The sequence below is a fragment of the Scyliorhinus torazame genome, chromosome 12, assembly GCF_047496885.1.
Source record: "Scyliorhinus torazame isolate Kashiwa2021f chromosome 12, sScyTor2.1, whole genome shotgun sequence".
Classification (NCBI taxonomy): Eukaryota; Metazoa; Chordata; class Chondrichthyes; order Carcharhiniformes; family Scyliorhinidae; genus Scyliorhinus; species Scyliorhinus torazame.
The window spans coordinates 133154357-133175356 of record NC_092718.1 but is presented as its reverse complement, the minus strand read 5'-3'; the positions used below and the strand labels follow the sequence as shown (position 1 = coordinate 133175356).

The window sequence follows — 21000 nt, the reverse complement described above, 5'->3', positions numbered from 1 at the left end:
GTGGGACGGGGAGAGCGTGAGGACAGCAAGCCAGCCGATTCCACAGTGGGACGGGGAGAGCGTGAGGACAGCAAGCCAGCCGATTCCGTAGTGGGACGGGGAGAGCGAGAGGACAGCAAGCCAGCCTATTCCGCAGTGGGACGGGGAGAGTGACAGGACAGCAAGCCAGCCGAATCCGCAGTGGGACAGGGCGAGCGAGAGGACAGCAAGTCAGCCGATTCCGCAGTAGTACGGGGTGAGCAAGAGGACAGCAAGCCAGCCGATTCCGCAGTGGGATGGAGCGAGTGACAGGACAGCAAGCCAGCCGATTCCGCAGTGGGACGGGGAGAGTGACAGGACAGCAAGCCAGCCGATTCCGCAGTAGTACGGGGTGAGCAAGAGGACAGCAAGCCAGCCGATTCCACAGTGGGACGGGGAGAGCGTGAGGACAGCAAGCCAGCCGATTCCGTAGTGGGACGGGGCGAGCGGGAGGACAGCAAGCCAGCCGATTCCGCAGTGGGACGGGGAGAGTGACAGTACAGCAAGCCAGCCGATTCCGCAGTAGTACGGGGTGAGCGAGAGGACAGCAAGCCAGCCGATTCTGCAGTGTGACGGGGAGAGCGAGAGGACAGCAAGCCAGCCGATTCCGCAGTGGGACGGGGAGAGTGACAGGACAGCAAGCCAGCCGTTTCCGCAGTGGGACGGGGAGAGCGAGAGGACAGCAAGCCAGCCGATTCCGCAGTGGGACGGGGAGAGTGACAGGACAGCAAGCCAGCCGATTCCGCAGTGGGACGGGGAGAGTGACAGGACAGCAAGCCAGCCGATTCCGCAGTAGTACGGGGTGAGCGAGAGGACAGCAAGCCAGCCGATTCTGCAGTGGGATGGAGCGAGTGACAGGACAGCAAGCCAGCCGATGCCGCAGTGGGACGGGGAGAGTGACAGGACAGCAAGCCAGCCGATTCTGCAGTGGGACGGGGGACGGGGGACGGGGACGGGGGACGGGGGGGGGGGGGGGAGTGACAGGACAGCAAGCCAGCCGATTCTGCAGTGGGACGGGGAGAGCGAGAGGACAGCAAGCCAGCCGATTCCGCAGTGGGACGGGGAGAGCGAGAGGACAGCAAGCCAGCCGATTCCGCAGTGGGACGGGACGAGTGACAGGACAGCAAGCCAGCCGATTCCGCAGTAGGACGGGGAGAGTGACAGTAAAGCAAGCCAGCTGATTCTGCAGTGGGACGGGGCGAGCGAGAGGACAGCAAGCCAGCCGATTCCGCAGTGGGACGGGGAGAGTGACAGGACAGCAAGCCAGCCGATTCCACAGTGGGACGGGGAGAGCGAGAGGACAGCAAGCCAGCCGATTCCGCAGTGGGACGGGGAGAGTGACAGGACAGCAAGCCAGCCGATTCCGCAGTGGGACGGGGAGAGCGAGAGGACAGCAAGCCAGCCTATTCCGCAGTGGGACGGGGAGAGTGACAGGACAGCAAGCCAGCCGAATCCGCAGTAGGACAGGGCGAGCGAGAGGACAGCAAGTCAGCCGATTCCGCAGTAGTACGGGGTGAGCAAGAGGACAGCAAGCCAGCCGATTCCGCAGTGGGATGGAGCGAGTGACAGGACAGCAAGTCAGCCGATTCCGCAGTGGGACGGAGGACGAGCGAGAGGACAGCAAGCCAGCCGATTCCGCAGTGGGACGGGGCTAGTGACAGGACAGCAAGCCAGCCGATTCCGCAGTGGGATGGGGCTAGTGACAGGACAGCAAGTCAGCCGATTCCGCAGTGGGACGGGGTGAGCGAGAGGACAGCAAGCCAGCCGATTCTGCAGTGGGATGGGGCTAGTGACAGGACAGCAAGCCAGCCGATTCCGCAGTGGGACGGGGTGAGCGAGAGGACAGCAAGCCAGCCGATTCCGCAGTGGGATGGAGCGAGTGACAGGACAGCAAGCCAGCCGATTCCACAGTGGGACGGGGAGAGCGAGAGGACAGCAAGCCAGCCGTTTCCGCAGTGGGACGGGGAGAGCGAGAGGACAGCAAGTCAGCCGATTCCGCAGTGGGACGGAGCGAGTGACAGGACAGCAAGCCAGCCGATTCTGCAGTGGGACGGGGCGAGTGACAGGACAGCAAGCCAGCCGATTCCGCAGTGGGACGGGGAGAGTGACAGGACAGCAAGCCAGCCAATTCTGCAGTGGGACGGGGAGAGCGACAGGACAGCAAGCCAGCCGATTCCACAGTGGGACGGGGAGAGTGACAGGACAGCAAGCCAGCCGATTCTGCAGTGGGACGGGGAGAGCGAGAGGACAGCAAGCCAGCCGATTCTGCAGTGGGATGGAGCGAGTGACAGTACAGCAAGCCAGCCGATTCTGCAGTGGGACGGGGAGAGTGACAGGACAGCAAGCCAGCCGATTCCGCAGTAGGACGGGGTGAGCGAGAGGACAGCAAGCCAGCCGATTCCGCAGTAGGACGGGGTGAGCGAGAGGACAGCAAGCCAGCCGATTCCGCAGTGGGACAGGGCGAGCGAGAGGACAGCAAGTCAGCCGATTCCGCAGTGGGACAGGGCGAGCGAGAGGACAGCAAGTCAGCCGATTCCGCAGTAGTACGGGGTGAGCTAGAGGACAGCAAGCCAGCCGATTCCGCAGTGGGATGGAGCGAGTGACAGGACAGCAAGTCAGCCGATTCCGCAGTGGGACGGGGGACGGGGGGGGGGGGGAGTGACAGGACTGTGAGTCAGCCGATTCCGCAGTGGGTCGGGACGAGCGAGAGGACAGCAAGCCAGCCGATTCCGCAGTGGGACGGGGCTAGTGACAGGACAGCAAGCCAGCCGATTCTGCAGTGGGATGGGGCTAGTGACAGGACAGCAAGCCAGCAGATTCTGCAGTGGGACGGGGTGAGCGAGAGGACAGCAAGCCAGCCGATTCTGCAGTGGGATGGAGCGAGTGACAGAACAGCAAGCCAGCCGATTCCGCAGTGGGATGGAGCGAGTGACAGGACAGCAAGCCAGCCGATTCCGCAGTGGGACGGGGCGAGCGAGAGGACAGCAAGCCAGCCGATTCCGCAGTGGGACGGGGAGAGCGAGAGGACAGCAAGCCAGCCGATTCCGCAGTGGGATGGAGCGAGTGACAGGACAGCAAGCCAGCCGATTCTGCAGTGGGATGGAGCGAGTGACAGGACAGCAAGCCAGCCGATTCCGCAGTGGGACGGGGAGAGCGAGAGGACAGCAAGCCAGCCGATTCCGCAGTGGGACGGGGTGAGTGACAGGACAGCAAGCCAGCCGATTCCGCAGTGGGACGGGGTGAGCGAGAGGACAGCAAGCCAGCCGATTCTGCAGTGGGATGGAGCGAGTGACAGGACAGCAAGCCAGCCGATTCCGCAGTAGTACGGGGTGAGCGAGAGGACAGCAAGCCAGCCGTTTCCGCAGTGGGACGGGGAGAGCGAGAGGACAGCAAGCCAGCCGATTCCGCAGTGGGACGGGACGAGTGATAGGACAGCAAGCCAGCCGATTTCGCAGTAGGACGGGGAGAGTGACAGTACAGCAAGCCAGCCGATTCTGCAGTGGGACGGGGCAAGCGAGAGGACAGCAAGCCAGCCGATTCCGCAGTGGGACGGGGCGAGTGACAGGACAGCAAGCCAGCCGATTCCGCAGTGGGACGGGGAGAGTGACAGGACAGCAAGCCAGCCGATTCCGCAGTGGGACGGGGTGAGCGAGAGGACAGCAAGCCAGCCGATTCCGCAGTGGGACGGGGCGAGTGACAGGACACCAAGCCAGCCGATTCCGCAGTGGGACGGGGCGAGCGAGAGGACAGCAAGCCAGCCGATTCTGCAGTGGGACGGGGAGAGTGACAGGACAGCAAGCCAGCCTATTCCGCAGTGGGACGGGGAGAGTGACAGGACAGCAAGCCAGCCTATTCCGCAGTGGGACGGGACGAGTGACAGGACAGCAAGCCAGCCGATTCCACAGTGGGACGGGGAGAGCGTGAGGACAGCAAGCCAGCCGATTCCACAGTGGGACGGGGAGAGCGTGAGGACAGCAAGCCAGCCGATTCCGTAGTGGGACGGGGAGAGCGAGAGGACAGCAAGCCAGCCTATTCCGCAGTGGGACGGGGAGAGTGACAGGACAGCAAGCCAGCCGAATCCGCAGTGGGACAGGGCGAGCGAGAGGACAGCAAGTCAGCCGATTCCGCAGTAGTACGGGGTGAGCAAGAGGACAGCAAGCCAGCCGATTCCGCAGTGGGATGGAGCGAGTGACAGGACAGCAAGCCAGCCGATTCCGCAGTGGGACGGGGAGAGTGACAGGACAGCAAGCCAGCCGATTCCGCAGTAGTACGGGGTGAGCAAGAGGACAGCAAGCCAGCCGATTCCACAGTGGGACGGGGAGAGCGTGAGGACAGCAAGCCAGCCGATTCCGTAGTGGGACGGGGCGAGCGGGAGGACAGCAAGCCAGCCGATTCCGCAGTGGGACGGGGAGAGTGACAGTACAGCAAGCCAGCCGATTCCGCAGTGGGACGGGGAGAGCGAGAGGACAGCAAGCCAGCCGATTCCGCAGTGGGACGGGGAGAGCAAGAGGACAGCAAGCCAGCCGATTCTGCAGTGTGACGGGGAGAGCGAGAGGACAGCAAGCCAGCCGATTCCGCAGTGGGACGGGGAGAGTGACAGGACAGCAAGCCAGCCGTTTCCGCAGTGGGACGGGGAGAGCGAGAGGACAGCAAGCCAGCCGATTCCGCAGTGGGACGGGGAGAGCGAGAGGACAGCAAGCCAGTCGATTCCGCAGTAGTACGGGGTGAGCGAGAGGACAGCAAGCCAGCCGATTCTGCAGTGGGATGGAGCGAGTGACAGGACAGCAAGCCAGCCGATGCCGCAGTGGGACGGGGAGAGTGACAGGACAGCAAGCCAGCCGATTCTGCAGTGGGACGGGGGACGGGGGACGGGGGGGGGGGGGGGGGGGGGGGGGGGAGTGACAGGACAGCAAGCCAGCCGATTCTGCAGTGGGACGGGGAGAGCGAGAGGACAGCAAGCCAGCCGATTCCGCAGTGGGACGGGGAGAGCGAGAGGACAGCAAGCCAGCCGATTCCGCAGTGGGACGGGACGAGTGACAGGACAGCAAGCCAGCCGATTCCGCAGTAGGACGGGGAGAGTGACAGTAAAGCAAGCCAGCTGATTCTGCAGTGGGACGGGGCGAGCGAGAGGACAGCAAGCCAGCCGATTCCGCAGTGGGACGGGGAGAGTGACAGGACAGCAAGCCAGCCGATTCCACAGTGGGACGGGGAGAGCGAGAGGACAGCAAGCCAGCCGATTCCGCAGTGGGACGGGGAGAGTGACAGGACAGCAAGCCAGCCGATTCCACAGTGGGACGGGGAGAGCGAGAGGACAGCAAGCCAGCCTATTCCGCAGTGGGACGGGGAGAGTGACAGGACAGCAAGCCAGCCGAATCCGCAGTGGGACAGGGCGAGCGAGAGGACAGCAAGTCAGCCGATTCCGCAGTAGTACGGGGTGAGCAAGAGGACAGCAAGCCAGCAGATTCCGCAGTGGGATGGAGCGAGTGACAGGACAGCAAGTCAGCCGATTCCGCAGTGGGACGGAGGACGAGCGAGAGGACAGCAAGCCAGCCGATTCCGCAGTGGGACGGGGCTAGTGACAGGACAGCAAGCCAGCCGATTCCGCAGTGGGATGGGGCTAGTGACAGGACAGCAAGTCAGCCGATTCCGCAGTGGGACGGGGTGAGCGAGAGGACAGCAAGCCAGCCGATTCTGCAGTGGGATGGGGCTAGTGACAGGACAGCAAGCCAGCCGATTCCGCAGTGGGACGGGGTGAGCGAGAGGACAGCAAGCCAGCCGATTCTGCAGTGGGATGGAGCGAGTGACAGGACAGCAAGCCAGCCGATTCCACAGTGGGACGGGGTGAGCGAGAGGACAGCAAGCCAGCCGATTCCGCAGTAGTACGGGGTGAGCGAGAGGACAGCAAGCCAGCCGATTCCGCAGTGGGATGGAGCGAGTGACAGGACAGCAAGCCAGCGGATTCTGCAGTGGTACGGGGTGAGCGAGAGGACAGCAAGCCAGCCGATTCCGCAGTGGGATGGAGCGAGTGACAGGACAGCAAGCCAGCGGATTCCACAGTGGGACGGGGAGAGCGAGAGGGCAGCAAGCCAGCCGATTCCGCAGTGGGACAGGGCGAGCGAGAGGACAGCAAGCCAGCCGATTCCGCAGTGGGACGGGGTGAGCGAGAGAACAGCAAGCCAGCCGATTCCGCAGTGGGACGGGGCGAGTGACAGGACAGCAAGCCAGCCGATTCCGCAGAGGGATGGAGCGAGTGACAGGACAGCAAGCCAGCCGATTCCGCAGTGGGACGGGGAGAGTGACAGGACAGCAAGCCAGCCGATTCCGCAGTGGGACGGGGTGAGTGACAGGACAGCAAGCCAGCCGATTCTGCAGTGGGACGGGGAGAGTGACAGGACAGCAAGCCAGCCGATTCCGCAGTGGGACAGGGCGAGTGACAGGACAGCAAGCCAGCCGATGCCGCAGTGGGACGGGGAGAGCGAGAGGACAGCAAGCCAGCCGATGCCGCAGTGGGACGGGGAGAGCGAGAGGGCAGCAAGCCAGCCGATTCCGCAGTGGGACGGGGAGAGTGACAGGACAGCAAGCCAGCCGATTCTGCAGTGGGACGGGGAGAGCGAGAGGACAGCAAGCCAGCCGATTCCGCAGTGGGACGGGACGAGTGACAGGACAGCAAGCCAGCCGATTCCGCAGTGGGACGGGGTGAGCGAGAGGACAGCAAGCCAGCCGATTCTGCAGTGGGATGGAGCGAGTGACAGGACAGCAAGCCAGCCGATTCCGCAGTGGGACGGGGCGAGCGAGAGGACAGCAAGCCAGCCGATTCCGCAGTGGGACAGGGCGAGTGACAGGACAGCAAGCCAGCCGATTCCGCAGTGGGACGGGGCGAGCGAGAGGACAGCAAGCCAGCCGATTCCGCAGTGGGACAGGGCGAGTGACAGGACAGCAAGCCAGCCGATTCCGCAGTGGGACGGGGAGAGTGACAGGACAGCAAGCCAGCCGATTCCGCAGTGGGACGGGGCGAGCGAGAGGACAGCAAGCCAGCCGATTCCGCAGTGGGACGGGGCGAGCGAGAGGACAGCAAGCCAGTCGGTTCCACGGTGGGGCGGGGAGAGTGACAGTACAGCAAGCCAGCCGATTCCGCAGTGGGTCGGGACGAGCTAGAGGACAGCAAGCCAGCCGATTCCGCAGTGGGACGGGACGAGTGACAGGACAGCAAGCCAGCCGATTCCGCAGTGGGTCGGGACGAGCTAGAGGACAGCAAGCCAGCCGATTCCGCAGTAGGACGGGGAGAGCGAGAGGACAGCAAGCCAGCCGATTCCGCAGTGGGACGGGGAGAGTGACAGTACAGCAAGCCAGCCGATTCCGCAGTAGGACGGGGAGAGCGAGAGGACAGCAAGCCAGCCGATTCCGCAGTGGGACGGGGCGAGCGAGAGGACAGCAAGCCAGCCGATTCTGCAGTGGGACGGGGAGAGCGAGAGGACAGCAAGCCAGCCGATTCCGCAGTGGGACGGGACGAGCGAGAGGACAGCAAGCCAGCCGATTCCGCAGTGGGACGGGGAGAGTGACAGTACAGCAAGCCAGCCGATTCCGCAGTGGGACGGGGAGAGTGACAGTACAGCAAGCCAGCCGATTCCGCAGTGGGACAGGGAGAGTGACAGTACAGCAAGCCAGCCGATTCCGCAGTGGGACAGGGAGAGCGAGAGGACAGCAAGCCAGCCGATTCCGCAGTGGGACGGGGCGAGCGAGAGGACAGCAAGCCAGCCGATTCCGCAGTGGGACGGGGCGAGCGAGAGGACAGCAAGCCAGCCGATTCTGCAGTGGGACGGGGAGAGTGACAGGACAGCAAGCCAGCCGATTCCACAGTGGGACGGGGCGAGCGAGAGGACAGCAAGCCAGCCGATTCCGCAGTGGGACGGGGAGAGCGAGAGGGCAGCAAGCCAGCCGATTCTGCAGTGGGACGGGGTGAGTGACAGGACAGCAAGCCAGCCGATTCCGCAGTGGGACGGGGAGAGCGAGAGGACAGCAAGCCAGGGTGTATTGGGAGATGTTACCTGCCGGTCACGCCTGTAGCTTCATCCTCCTTGGTCAGAGTGAACACATCTTCAGATTTTGAAGTCATGATCCCGAAAATCAGCGCTATCCTGAGAAAAAAACATCATTAGAATTGTTCCAGAAATATCTGCGGACTCTGACCAGAGCAGTGAAGACTAGAGATATCTCATTCTGAATAAACCAGACTGCACATGCTGCTCATTGAGACCCCGGTATGGGTGTGCCACACACAATCCATATGGTGCCTAGAGACAACGATAAGGGTGTGCCACACACAATCAATACGGTGCCAGGAGACCCCGATACAGGTGTGCCACACACAATCCATACGGTGCCTAGAGACCCCGATATGGGTGTGCCACACACAATCCATACGGTGCCTAGAGACCCCAATATGGGTGTGCCACACACAATCCATATGGTGCCTAGAGACAACGATAAGGGTGTGCCACACACAATCCATACGGTGCCTGGAGACCCCGATACGGGTGTGCCACACACAATCCATACGGTGCCTAGAGACCCCGATACGGGTGTGCCACACACAATCCATACGGTGCCTAGAGACCCCAATATGGGTGTGCCACACACAATCCATATGGTGCCTAGAGACAACGATAAGGGTGTGCCACACACAATCAATACGGTGCCAGGAGACCCCGATACAGGTGTGCCACACACAATCCATACGGTGCCTAGAGACCCCGATATGGGTGTGCCACACACAATCCATACGGTGCCTAGAGACCCCAATATGGGTGTGCCACACACAATCCATATGGTGCCTAGAGACAACGATAAGGGTGTGCCACACACAATCCATATGGTGCCAGGAGACCCCGATACAGGTGTGCCACACACAATCCATACGGTGCCTAGAGACCCTGATACGGGTGTGCAACACACAATCCATACGGTATCTAGAGACTCCGATACGGGTGTGCCACACGTAATCCATGCGGTACCTAGAGACCCCGATACGGGTGTGCCAGACAATATCCATACGGTGCCTAGAGACCCCGATACGGGTGTGCCGCACACAATCCATATGGTGCCTAGACCCCAATATTTAAGTCTCACACACAGTCCATACAGTGTCTACAGAGACCGAGACCGCAATACTAGTTTCCCACATGCAGTCCATAGGGTGTCCAGAGAGACCCCAATACTCGTGTCCCACACACAGTCCATACGGTGCCTAGAGACCCCGATACGAATGTGCCACACACAATTCATACGGTGCCTAGAAACTCCGTTACGGGTGTGCCACACACAATCCATATGGTGCCTCGAGACCCTGATACGGGTGTGCAACACACAATCCATACGGTATCTAGAGACTCCGATACGGGTGTGCCACACACAATCCATACAGTGTCTAGAGACCCCGGTAAGGGTGTGCCACACAGAATCCATACGGCGCCTAGAGACCCCGATACGGGTGTGCCACACACAGTCCATACGGTGCCTAAAGACCCCGATATGGGTGTGCCAGACAAAATCCATACGGTGCCTAGAGACCCCGATACGGGTGTGCCAGACAAAATCCATACGGTGCCTAGAGACCCCGATACGGGTGTGCCGCACACAATCCATATGGTGCCTAGACCCCAATATTTAAGTCTCACACACAGTCCATACAGTGTCTACAGAGACCGAGACCGCAATACTAGTTTCCCACATGCAGTCCATAGGGTGTCCAGAGAGACCCCAATACTCGTGTCCCACACACAATTCATACGGTGCCTAGAGACCCCGATACGAGTGTGCCACACACAATTCATACGGTGCCTAGAGACCCCGATACGGGTGTGCCACACACAATCCATATGGTGCCTAGAGACCCCGATACGGGTGTGCCACACACAATCCATACGGTGCCTAGAGACCCCGATACGGGTGTGCCACACACAATCCATACGGTGCCTAGAGACCCCGATACGCGTGTGCCACACACAATTCATACGGTGCCTAGAGACCCCGATACGAGTGTGCCACACACAATCCATACGGTGCCTAGAGACCCCGATACGGGTGTGCCACACACAATCCATAGGGTGCCGAGAGACCCCGATATGAGTGTGCCCCACACAATTCATACGGTGCCTAGAGACCCCGATACGAGTGTGCCACACACAATTCATACGGTGCCTAGAGACCCCGATACGAGTGTGCCACACACAATTCATAGGGTGCCGAGAGACCCCGATACGAGTGTGCCACACACAATCCATAGGGTGCCTAGAGACTCCGATACGGGTGTGCCACACACAATCCATACGGTGCCTCGAGACCCTGATACGGGTGTGCCACACACAATCCATACGGTGTCCAGAGGCCCCGATAGGGGAGTGCCACACAGAATCCATACGGCGCCTAGAGACTCCGATACAGGTGTGCCACACACAGTCCATACGGTGCCTAGAGACCCCGATACGGGTGTGCCACACACAATCCATGCGGTGTCTCGAGACCCCGCTACGGGTGTGCCACGCACAATCCATACGGTGTCTCGAGACCCCGCTACGGGTGTGCCACGCACAATCCATACGGTGTCTAGAGACCCCCCTACGGGTGTGCCACACACAATCCATACGGTGCCTAGAGACCCCGATACGGGTGTGCCACACACAATCCATACGGTGTCTAGAGACCCCCCTACGGGTGTGCCACACACAATCCATGCGGTGTCTAGAGACCCCGATACGGGTGTGCCACACACAGTCCATACGGTGTCTAGAGACCCCCCTACGGGTGTGCCACACACAGTCCATACGGTGTCTAGAGACCCCCCTACGGGTGTGCCACACACAATCCATACGGTGTCTAGAGACCCCCCTACGGGTGTGCCACACACAATCCATGCGGTGTCTAGAGACCCCGATGCGGGTGTGCCACACACAATCCATACGGTGTCTAGAGACCCCGATGCGGGTGTGCCAGACACAATCCATACGGTGCCTAGAGACCCCCCTACGGGTGTGCCAGACAAAATCCATACGGTGCCTAGAGACCCCGATACGGGTGTGCCACACACAATCCATATGGTGCCTAGACCCCAATATGAAAGTCTCACACACAGTCCATACAGTGTCTACAGAGACCGAGACCGCAATACTAGTTTCCCACATGCAGTCCATAGGGTGTCCAGAGAGACCCCAATACTTGTGTCCCACACACAGTTCATACGGTGCCTAGAGACCCCGATACGGGTGTGCCAGACAAAATCCATACGGTGCCTAGAGACCCCGATACGGGTGTGCCACACACAGTCCATACGGTGCCTAGAGACCCCAATATGGGTGTGCCAGACAAAATCCATACGGTGCCTAGAGACCCCGATACGGGTGTGCCAGACAAAATCCATATGGTGCCTAGAGACCCCGATACGGGTGTGCCACACACAATCCATACGGTGCCTAGAGACCCCGATACGGGTGTGCCACACACAATCCATACGGTGCCTAGAGACTCCGATACGGGTGTGCCACACACAATCCATAGGGTGCCAAGAGACCCCGATAAGAGTGTGCCACACACAATCCATACGGTGTCCAGAGGCCCCGATACGGATGTGCCACACACTATCCATACGGTGCCTAGAGACCCCGATATAGGTGTGCCACACACATTCCATACGGTACCTAGAGACCCCGATACGGGTGTGCCACACACAATCCATATGGTGCCTAGACCCCAATATTTAAGTCTCACACACAGTCCATACAGTGTCTACAGAGACCGAGACCGCAATACTAGTTTCCCACATGCAGTCCATAGGGTGTCCAGAGACCCCAATACTCGTGTCCCACACACAGTTCATACGGTACCTGGAGGCTCCGATACGGGTGTGCCACACACAATCCATACGGTGCCTAGAGACCCCGATACGGGTGTGCCACACACAATCCATACAGTGCCTAGAGACCCCGCTACGGGTGTGCCACACACAATCCATCCGGTGTCCAGAGGCCCCGATAAGGGTGTGCCACACACAATCCATATGGTGCCTAGACCCCAATAATTAAGTCCCACACACAGTCCATACGGTGTCTATAGAGACCGAGACCGCCACACTAGTTTCCGACATACAGTCCATAAGGTGTCCATAGAGACCCCAATACTCGTGTCCACACACAGTCCATACGGTGTCCATAGAGACCCAATACTCGTGACCCACACACAGTCCTTACGGTGTCTGCAGAGGTTAAAATGCTCGTCTCCCACACACTGTCCATACGGTGTCTATATAGATCCAAATGCTCGTCTCCCATACATAGTCCGTAAGGTGTCCGTAGAGACCCCAATACTCGTGTCCACACACAATCCATACGGTGTCTATAAAGACCCCAATATCCGTGTCCCACACACAACCCATACGGTGTCTATAGAGATCCAAATGCTCGTGTCCCACACATAGCCAATATGGTGTCTACAGAGATCCTAGTACCGGGTCCCCTACACAATCCATACGCTCTCCATAGAGACCCCAATACTAGTGATACTCGTGTTGCACACACAGTCCATACGGTGTCTATAGAGATCCAAATGCTCATGTCGCACACAGTACATACGGTGCCTATTGTCAGGTGGATGTACCTTGAAGAAATGGGTGTTAATCAAATAGCTGCAGTGGTGTCAGTGTGAGGGCGGAGCTGGGCTGTCTGTCTGCCTTTTACTTTCGTTTTGAGCTGGCAGCTGCAGTGTGTTTAGTTTCGTTTTCAGAGTTGAAGAAGCTGCATTCACAGCAAGAAGATGTTATCTCCCTCTGCAATCTAAATGTCTCAAATCACTTGATGATTTCAAAGTAATATCTGTTTCTGTCGAGAATTTAAACCTGCTGTCTTTATTTAAAAAGTGTTTAACTAATGGATGTTGTTTGGGAAGTTATGAAGGGTTATCTATAGAGTACTGTATCTTTTGGGGGGTGGGCAGGGTTGGTAGTTGATAAACTGTTTACTGTGTGTTTATAAAATGTTAACTGGATTCATAGAATAAAAATGTTGTTTAAAAATACTTTTCGATCTCCATTGCATCACAACTGCAGAGTGGACCCTTGTGCTCCTCATAACCAAAATCTATTTAAAGTTGTGGGTCAGGTAAACTCCATGATATACTTTGGTATTCTCTAAACCCTGGCCCATAACACTATAGACATCCAAATGCTAATGTCCCACACAAAATCCATACGGTGTCCATAGAGACCCCAATACTCGTGTCCCACAAACATGCCATACGGCGTCTACAGAGATCCAAATACCCATGCCCAAACACAGTCCATATGGTGTCTATAGAGATCCAAATCTCTGCTGTAGGCTGCAAAGAAACATTGATAGGATGCAGAGCTGGGCTGAAAAGTGGCAGATGGAGTTTAACCCTGATAAGTGTGAGGTGATTCATTTTGGTGGGACAAATTTGAATGCGGATTACAGGGTTAACGGCAGGGTTCTGAAAAATGTGGAGGAGCAGAGAGATCTCGGAGTTCATGTCCATAGATCTCTGAAAGTTGCCACCCAAGTGGATAGAGCCGTGAAGAAGGCTTATAGTGTGTTGGCGTTTATTAACGGGGGGCTTGAGTTTAAGAGCCGTGAGGTTATGCTGCAACTGTACAAGACCTTGGTTAGACCACATTTAGGGTAGTGTGTGCAGTTCTGGTCACCTCATTATCGGAAGGATGTAGAAGCATTGGAAAGGATGCAAAGGAGATTTACCAGGATGCTGCCTGGATTGGAGGGTAGGTCTTATGAGGAAAGGTTGAGGGAGCTAGGGCTTTTCTCATTGGAGCGAAGGAGGATGAGAGGTGACTTAATTGAGGTGTATAAGATGATGAGGGGGATAGTTAGAGTGGACGTTCAGCGACTTTTTCCTCGGGTGGATGTAGCTGTTACAAGGGGGCATAACTAGAAGGTTCATGGTGGAAGATACAGGAGGGATGTCAGAGGTAGGTTCTTTACTCAGAGTGGTTGGAGCGTGGAACGCACTCCCAGCTATGGTAGTGGAGTCGGACACTTTAGGAACTGTCAAGCGGTTTTTGGATAGGCATATGGAGTGCACTAGAATGATTGGGAGTAGGTTGATTTGATCTTAGTTTCAGACTAGTTCGGCACAACATCGTGGGCCGAAGGGCCTGTTCTGTGCTGCGCAGTTCAATGTTCTATAATACCTGTGTCCCACACACAGTCCATATGGTGTCAAAAGAGATCCAAATGCTTGTCCCCCACACACAGTCCACATGGTGTCTATCGAGATCCAAATTCCCATCTCCCACACAGTCCATATGGTGTCGTAGAGATCCAAATACTAGTGTCACACACACAGTCCATAAGCTGTCTAGAGACGCCAATACTCGTGTCAAACATACGGTGCCTGGAGACCGCAATACTAGTTTCCCCACACATAGTCCATATGGTGTCCATAGATACCCCAAAACTCGTGTCCCACTCACAGTCCACAGTATCTACAGAGATTCCAATGCTCGTCTCCCACACATTCCATAGTGTTCATAGAGTCCCCAACACTCGTGCCCCACACACAATCCATAAGGTACCTATAGAGACCCCAATACTCGTGTCAAACACACAATCCATACAGACCCCAATATTCGTGTCCCACACACAGTCCATATGGTGTCTACAGAGATCCAAATGCTCTTGTCTTACACACAGTCCATACAGTGTCTGTAGAGACCCCAATACCCGTGTCCCAAACACAATCCATACGGTGTCCATACAGACCCCAGTACTCGTGTCCCACACACAGTCCATACAATGTCTAAGGAGATCCAAATGCTCGTCTCCCACACACAGTCCATATGGTGTCTACGGAGATCCAAATGCCCGTCTCCCACACACAGTCCATACGGTGTCTACGGAGATCCAAATGCTCGTTTCCCCCACACAGTCCGTATGGTGTCTAAAGAGACCCGCATATCCGTGTCCCAAACAAAATCCATACGGTGTCTATAAAGACCCCATACTCATGTCCCATACACAACCCATACGGTGTCTCAAGAACCCAACACAAGTGCCCCACACACAGTCCATACGGTGTCCATACAGACCCCAATATTTGTGCCCCACACACAACCTATACAGCGCCGAGACCCCAATACTCGTGTCACACACACAGTCCATACGGTGTCGACAGAGATTCCAATACTCATGTCCCACACACAGTCCATGCGGTGTCTATGGAGACCCCAATAAGCGTGTCAAACACACAATCCATACGGTGTCCATAGAGTTCCAAATACTCGTGTCCCACACACCATCCATACGGTGACTATAGCGACCCCAATACCAGTGTCCCACACACCGTCCACACGGTGTCTACAGAGATCCAAATACTCGTGTCGAACACACAACCCATATGGTGTCAAGAGACCCCAGACACATGTCCCACACACAGTCCATACAGTGTCTATAAAGACCCCAATTCTCGTACGGTACATACGGTATCTGGAGACCCCAGTCCATACGGTGTCTATAGAAGCACGATCCTGGTGTTACACACAGTCCACATTGTGTCTGCAGAGATCGCTATTCAGATGCCCCACAATCTATACCCTGTCTATAGAGATTCCTATACTCGTGACCCACACAGTCCACAGTGTCTAAAGCGATCCTTATGCTCGTGTACAACACACAATCGACACAGTGTCCATAGAGACACAAGTATAGGGATCTCCATAGTGTCTATAAAGGCCCCTATACTCACTTCCCACACACAGCGCATCGGGTGTCTCTGGAGATCCTTATACTGGTGTCCCACGAAACGTCCATACGGTGTCTATAGAGATCCTATACTTGTGTCCAAAACACAGTCCACATGGTGTCTAGAGAGATCCTTATACAAATGTCCCACACAGGAGTCCATAGGGTGTCTATTATAGAGAACGCTATTCAGATGTTCCACACAGTCCATACGGTGTCTATAGAGATCCCTATACTCGTGTCCAACACACAGTCCATATGGTGTTTATAGAAATCCCAATACTAATGTCCCTCACTAATTCCAATGGTGTCCAAGGGCAGCACGGTAGCATTGTGGATAACACAATTGCTTCACAGCTCCAGGGTCCCAGGTTTGATTCCGGCTTGGGTCACTGTCTATGCCGAGTCTGCACATCCTCCCTGTGTGCGCGTGGGTTTCCTCCGGGTGCTCCGGTTTCCTCCCACAGTCCAAAGATGTGCAGGTTAGGTGGATTGGCCGTGATAAATTGCCCTTAGTGTCCAAAATTGCCCTTAGTGTTGGGTGGGGTTACTGGGTTATGGGGATAGGGTGGAGGTGTGGACCTTGGTGCTCTTTCCAAGAGCCGGTGCAGACTTGATGGGCCGAATGGCCTTCTTCTGCACTGTAAATTCTATGAAATTACAGTGCAGATTCTATGAAATCTATAAAGATCCCTTTTCAGATGTCCCACACACTGTCCATACGGTGTCTGGAGAGATCCCTATACTTGTGTCCCCCACAGAGTCCATACGGTGTCTGTGGAGATCCTTTTCCTAGTGTCCCACATATGGTGTCGAGAGAAACCTACACTCGTGTTCCACACAGTTCATATGGAGATCCCTATAATCGGATCCCACACACAGTCCATACTGCGTCTATAGAGATCCCTATACGGATGACACAAACAGTCCATATGGTGTTTACAGAGATCCCTATACTCGTGTCGGCCTCAGTGTCCCTACTATGGATTGGGAGCGGCTATTGCAAATGATTATAGAGAGCCCAATACAGAGGTCCCATACAAAGTCCATGCATCTACGGAGTTCCCTGTACTTATGGCCCCCACACAGTCCATACACTGTCAAGAGATCACTATACAAATGTTGCACAGAACAGTCCATATGGTGTCTACAGAGATGCCTATTCATACGCCCTACGCACAAGTATAACAGGCAAGACAGATGAACTGAGAGCCTGGATTACTGCATGGAAATATGATGATATGGAGATGCCGGCCTCGGACTGGGGTGAGCACAGTAAGAAGTCTTACAACACTAGGTTAAAGTCCAACAGGTTTGTTTCGAATCACTAGCTTTCAGAGCACAGTTGCGGAACTTGGCTATAAGTTTCTGCTCGGCGATTCTGCGTTGTCGAGCGTTCTGAGGACCGCCTTGGAGAACGCTTACCCGAAGCTTACTTGGACCTTGGATTCATGTCGTATTACATTCACCCCCCACCACCTGGCCTGGGCTTGCAAAATCTTACCAACTGTCCTGGCTTGAGACAATTCACACCTCTTTAACCTGGGATTACCCCTCTCTCCACTTGCTCGGTCTGGACCTGTAAAGACTTAATTACCTGCAAAGAATCGCATTCAAAGTATCGTATCGCATCTTTGACTTTGTCTATATAAACGTTTCTGGAACCCACCTCTTCACTCGCCTGAGGAAGGAGCTGTGCTCCGAAAGCTGGTGATTCGAAACAAACCTGTTAGACTTTAACCTGGTGTTGTAAGACTCCTTACGGGAAATATGATGCAATTGCAATTATGGAGTCATGGTTAAAGGAGGGACAGGACTGGCAGTTTAACATTCCGGGATATTGTTGTTTTAGATGGGACAGAAGGGGAAACAAAAGAGGTGGGGGAGTTGCATTACTCATTAGGGAGCAGATCACAGCTGCGTTGAGGGAGGACATATTGGAGGGATCTTGCAGTGAGGCATGATGGGTGGAGCTCAGGAATAAGAAGAGCAAAGTCACAATGTTCGGAGTGTACTATAGACCTCCCAACAGCCCATAGGAGACAGAGCAGCAGCTGTGTAGCTGAAAAGGTGTGAAAAAAGCAGGGTACTTGTGATGGGTGTCTTTAACTTTCCCCATATTGACTGGGAATCCTTTACAGCCAGGGGCTCGGAAGAGAGCAATTTGTCAGGTGTGCTAAGGAGGGCTTTTTGATACAGTATGTTTACAATCCAACCATAGAGAGGACCACAACAGACTTGGTATTGGGGAATGAACCAGGCCAGGTGATTGATGTTTCAGTGCGGGAGCATTTTGGGCTCAGCAAACCATAATTCTATAAGATTTTGGGTAGTCATGGTTATGCCCACATTCTCCACTTTGCTTTTGTGGGCAACATGGTAGCAGTGGGTAGCACCATTGCCTCACAGCTCCAAGGTCTCAGGTTCGATTCCCTGCTGGGTCACTGTCTGTGCGGACTCTGCACATTCTCCCCGTGTCTGCGTGGGTTTCCTCCGGGTGCTCCGGTTTCCTCACACAAGTCCCGAAAGATGTGCTGTTAGATCATTTGGACATTCTGAATTCTCCCTCCGTGTACCCGAACAGACGCCGGAAAGTGGCGACCAGGGACTTTTCACAGTAACTTCATTGCAATGTTAATGTAAGACTACTTGTGACAGGAAAGATTATTATTATAGAAAAAGGACAAGAGTGGCCCATGGGTGCTTAATTGGGCGAGGGTCAATTACATCCAAATCAGACAGGATCTGTGGAATGTGGATTGGGAGGGCAAATCCACATCTGACGTATGGGAAGCTTTTAAAAGCCAATTGATTGAGGTGCAGGACAGGCATGTCCCTGCATAAATGATTCGGCAACCACGGAAGACGAGGGAAATTGTAAGCCTAGTCAAAAGGAAGCATACGGCCGGTCTAGGCATCTTAAAAACTGACAAAGCCCTTGAGGAGCACAGTGAAAGTCTGAAGGAACTGAAACATGGAATTAGGAGGGCTAAAAGGGGCCACGAAATGTCTTTAGCAAAGAGAATCCGAAGGCTTTTTATGCATATTAGGAACAAGAGGATAGCAAGAGAAAGATAAGGCCCACTCAAGGACAATGGAGGGAAGTTACGTGTGGAGCCACAGGAAGTGGGTGAAATCCTTAATGTGTACTTTGTATCGGTATTCACCAGGGAGAAAGACATGGCGGATGTTGAGGTCAGGGATATGTGTGTGAGCTCTCTTGAAATCTTCAATATATCAAAGGAGGAAGTGTTGAGTATCCTAAATTTCATTAAGGTAGACAGGGCCCCGGGGCCGGATGGGATCTATCACAAGTTACTGCGGAAGGCAAGGGGAGAAGTAGCTGTGGCCTTAACAGATATCTTTAGATCCTCTTTGACCACAGGTGAGGCTCCAAAGGACTGGAGAATAGCCAATGTTGTTCCCTTGTTTAAGAAAGGAAGCAGGGATAATCCAGCAAATTATAGGCCGGTGGGCCTGACATCAGTGGTGGGGAAGCTTTTGGAAAAGATACTGAAGGACAGGGTATATGCACATTTGGAGAAAAGTGGACTAGTCAGTGTCAGGCAGAATGGTTTTGTACGGGGAAGGTCATGTCTCACCAACGTCACTGAGTTTTTTTGAAGTGACAAAGAAAATTGATGAGCGAAGGGCTGTGGATGAGTTTATATGGACTTTAGTAAGGCGTTTGACAAGGTCCCGCATGGCAGACAGGTACAAAAACTAAAATCACATGGGATTCGGGATAGGCTGGCGAGATCGATACCGAACTGGCTTGGTTATCGAAGACAGAGGGAAGGGTGTTTTTCAGAATGGAGATCTGTAGCTAGTGGTGTTCCGCAGTGATCACTGCTGGGACCTCTGTTGTTTGTCGTATATATAAATGAGCTGGAGGAAAATGTGAGTGGTCTGATTAGTAAGTTTGCGGATGACACAAAGATTGGCGGAGTTGCTGTTGGGGCCTAGGATTGTCAGAGGATACAACAGGATATAGATCGATTGGAGACTTGGGCACAGAAATGGCAGATGGGAGTTTAATCCGGACAAATGCGTGGTGATGCATTTTGGAGGATCAAATCTAGGTATGAATTATACTGTAAATGGCAGAGACCTTTGGAACATTAACATGCAGAGGGATCTGGGCATGCAGATCCACAGTTGCCTAAATGTGGCAACACAGGTGGCTAAGGTGAAAAGGCATATGGAATGCTTGCATTCATCAGCCGGGGCATTGGGTACAGGAGTTGGGAAATCATGTTGCATCCCTAAAACCTTGGTTAAGACGCATTTGGGGTATTACTGCAGTTCTGGTCACCACATTATCAGAAGAGGTTAAGGAGAGAGTGCAGAGGAGGTTCACCAGCGTGTTGCCTAGTCTCGGGGGTATTGGCTATGAGGAGAGGCTGAATAAACTAGGATTGTTTTCACTGGAAAGATGGAAGCCGAGGAGAGATCTAATAGAGGTCGACAAAATTATGAAAGGCATAGACAGGGTGGACAGTCAGAAGCTTTTTCCAAGGTTATATGTGTCAATTACAAGGGGCCACAGATTCACGGTGAGAGGGGGGGGGAAAAAGAGATAGTTTAAGGGAGATGTGTGAGATAGGTTTTTCATGCAAAGAGTGGTGGGTGCCTGGGATGTGCTGCCAGGGGATAGGGTGGAAGCAGGGAGACTAGCAACAGTTAAAGAGGCATCTAAATGGAAACATGAATAGGGAGGAAATAGAGGGATACGGACCGAATAAGGGAGAAGTTTTTTTTAAAGTTAGGGCATCAGGATCGGTATAGAGGGCCGAAGGGCCTGTTCCTGTGCTGTACTTATCTTTGTTCTTTGTTGATGTCCCACAGACAGTCCATACGATGTCTATAGAGATCCCTATACTTGTGCACCCCACATTCCACACGTGGTCTATAGATATCCCAATTTCTATGTCCCCACAGTGTCGAGAGGTATCCCTACACTCGTGTACCCCACATACCACACGGTGTCTGTAGATATCCCTATACTCGTGCCCACCACATTCCACATGGTTTCTATAGCTATCCCTATACTCATGTACTCCAGTCCACACTGTGTCTATAGATAGCCCTCTGCTTGTGCCCCCCAGTGTCTATAGGTAGCCCTATGCTCGTGCCCCCCACAGTGTCTATAGGTAGCCCTATGCTCGTGCCCCCCACGGTGTCTATTAGGTATCCCTATACTCATGTACCCCACAGTCCACAC

The 21000-nt window shown here is 55.0% G+C and overlaps 1 protein-coding gene across 1 annotated transcript in view; it reads right to left on the bottom strand.

Annotated features, from left to right (window-relative positions):
* Positions 1-8157, bottom strand: part of rabac1 (Rab acceptor 1 (prenylated)) — an 80769-nt gene extending 72612 nt beyond the window's left edge. Inside the window, exon 1 of the mRNA XM_072469086.1 lies at positions 8064-8157. Coding sequence (XP_072325187.1) covers positions 8064-8131 — 68 coding nt within the window. The 5' untranslated portion in view covers positions 8132-8157. The remainder of the gene's footprint in view (positions 1-8063) is intronic.
* Between the last annotated feature and the right edge of the window lie 12843 nt (positions 8158-21000).